Below are 2650 nucleotides of genomic sequence, written 5' to 3'. Positions count from 1 at the left end.
CAATGTCTTTCACTTTGCCAACCCTGCATACAAGTCTCATGTGTATGGCTCAATTATACTGGATGAACGTAGCACCCATGAAGGGGTGAAGTTCTCATTCCTAGCAGTCTAACTGCTGCTTGGAATTTTTAAGGCACAGTCTGCATGTATAATGCAGACAGACACATATACCCCAGTCTTCCAAGTTCTGGAGAAATTCACATCTTCCAAGACTCAGTTCAAAAGTAACTTTAACTATGAAGATTTTCCTGACCCGTCCATATAGAATGGACCACCCCCTTCCTTGCCCACCCACTCTGACTAGCAGGGCCCCTTACACTTGATCACATTTACATGTCTACCCATCTAACTTTCCCACTTAGACCTCTGAGCCCTTTGATGGCAAAGATTGTATTTCATTCATTTACATACCCAGCACTTATGAAAGTGATTGGTATACAGTTTTCAATATGAATTTATTTTATAAATTGAATTTAACTGAATGAATGAATTTAACTCTTCATAAATTTCCCTCTCTCTCAAAGTCTTTCTCTCTCTCCTCACTCTCTTTGTCTCCAGTCTCTACACGTATGTACATACCAGATAGGACGACAGGGAAGGATAAGAAGTGGCCAGAGTGGAACACCCCTTGTGGTGACCATTCTGTGATCAGTAGGGCTGTCTGTTTTTACTTACCATTGATGTTCTGTGCCCAGTGGCTGAAGGCAGGGGGGAGGGGCTGTTTTCCCGATGTGGAATGTCCAAGCAAGAGCTATTCCGAGAACTGGAGCTTCCAGAGTCACTGTGTGGCTGTCCCTTTTCAGACAGCAGTCTGGACAGAAAGCTGGCTTTGCGACTGCCTGGGCGAGATCTGTCTATCCAGACCCCACTCTCTCTCACGCTGTCATCACTGTCCTTGCAGTGACTGTGCAGATCTGTGAGAGGCTCGCCTGGGGGTTTCAGGTCCTGGGGCAGCTCCCAGGTTCCTGGTACATAAGAGGGACAGTGTTCAGGGGCCGTCGTTCTCTCCAGCCAGGACTGGGAGACGGTATTCTGGAAGCCAAAGGAGGAAGGATGATCTGGTTGCTGTCCGTGGTCCTGCATTCTGACACTGCCGTTCCAGGTGCATGGGCTGTGGACAAGGAGCTGTCCACTGTGCTGGTCTTTCTGAGCCGAGTCTTTTTTGTCATAGCAAGGGACTACCTCAAGTCGTTTGGCTTGTGGAATTTGCCAGATGGTTTCAGACTTTGGCATATTAACTCGGATGATTTTTTGTCGATTGTTGGCTTGTAGTAGAGAGGGTCTATCAGGCAAGGAAGAGCAAATCATACTCTGCTGGGCCACTGAACATTTCTTCAAATGGAATGGAGGGCCCCTTTCATCCTCAGTGACCTCACTGTTGGGTTTCTCATAAAGTGCCCTCCCGATTTTCCTGATACCCAGATGAAATATTTCGAGTACATTAAGGAACAAGGAGATGGCTGCAATACTGTGCATAAAGATCATGAAAATGGTCTTCTCTGTGGGCCTGGATACAAAGCAATCCACTGTATTGGGGCAAGGAGATTGAGTGCATTTGTAAAGGGGGTGCATTTGAAACCCATAGAGAATATACTGGCCTATCATGAATCCTATTTCCAGCATAGACCTGGTCAAGATGTGTAAGATATAAGTACGCAGCAGACATCCTTTCAGAGGGACTTTATAGATCCTCTTCTGTTCCTCTAGCATCCTCAGTTCCCTATGTATCCTTTGCTGCTCTTCCAAGTCAACCTCTGGATTCTCCATCTGGGTTCTAAGGTATGACTTTTTTCTCCATCTTTCTTTCTCAAGGGCCCTGAGTCTATAAAGTGCATGGCCCATATACACCAGAGAGGGTGAAGACACAAAGATGATCTGTAAAACCCAAAATCTGATCAAAGAGATAGGGAAAGCATCATCATAACAGATATTGTTGCATCCTGGCTGCTGGGTGTTGCAGGCAAATGCTGACTGTTCATCATCCCAGACACCCTCAGCAGCCACTCCAAGTACCAGCATTCGAAAGATGAAGAGGATGGTCAGCCAGATTTTCCCCACAATGGTTGAGTGAGAGTGAACCTCCTCTAGGATGCCACCCAATAAGTTCCAGTCTCCCATGGTTAGAGACTAATAGCTGAAATACACGGAAAACACTACAGTCAATAGCACCCACAGATACAGGCAGTCTGCAAGTTATGAATAAGTTCCATTCTTAAGTTTGTCTTTAAGTCCAATTTGTATGTAAGTCAAAACAGCTTGGTACAGTTCATATCGAATGTCGATTTGTCAGAAGTTTGTCTTAGTATATAGTCTATAGTGTACCTTTCTATGCGTAAAAAACATTAAAGGAACACTTCCAGATACATTAAAACATCTTTAACATAATAAAACAATAATAATAATGTTTTGATGTCCATCACAAAGTAGCACCCATTTGTTATTACAAATCATTGTATGTACCTCAAATTTTTAATATAACAGGCTTTACAGGGGTTGGTTTGTAACTATGAGTTGTACGTAAGTCAGACGTTATAACCCAGGGACTGCCTATGTAATGTATAAAGACACAAGCTAGTGTCACAAGCTGGGAAGGACTTTCCAGCCCTGATATTTATGGTCTATGCTTGATGAGATAGGATGTATCCAAGGA

At 44.0% G+C, this 2650-nt stretch overlaps 1 protein-coding gene across 1 annotated transcript; it reads right to left on the bottom strand.

The window, feature by feature from the left end:
• Positions 1-499: 499 nt before the first annotated feature.
• GJA10 (gap junction protein alpha 10) lies at positions 500-2118 on the bottom strand. The gene is given in 2 exon segments (XM_049873892.1): positions 500-670; positions 673-2118. Coding segments are annotated over 2 exon segments (1617 nt in total).
• Between the last annotated feature and the right edge of the window lie 532 nt (positions 2119-2650).

This window comes from Elephas maximus, chromosome 1 (genome assembly GCF_024166365.1).
Source record: "Elephas maximus indicus isolate mEleMax1 chromosome 1, mEleMax1 primary haplotype, whole genome shotgun sequence".
Taxonomy (NCBI): Eukaryota; Metazoa; Chordata; class Mammalia; order Proboscidea; family Elephantidae; genus Elephas; species Elephas maximus.
Note: the sequence above shows the minus strand (reverse complement) of the source record. Positions and strands in the feature narration are given on the sequence as shown.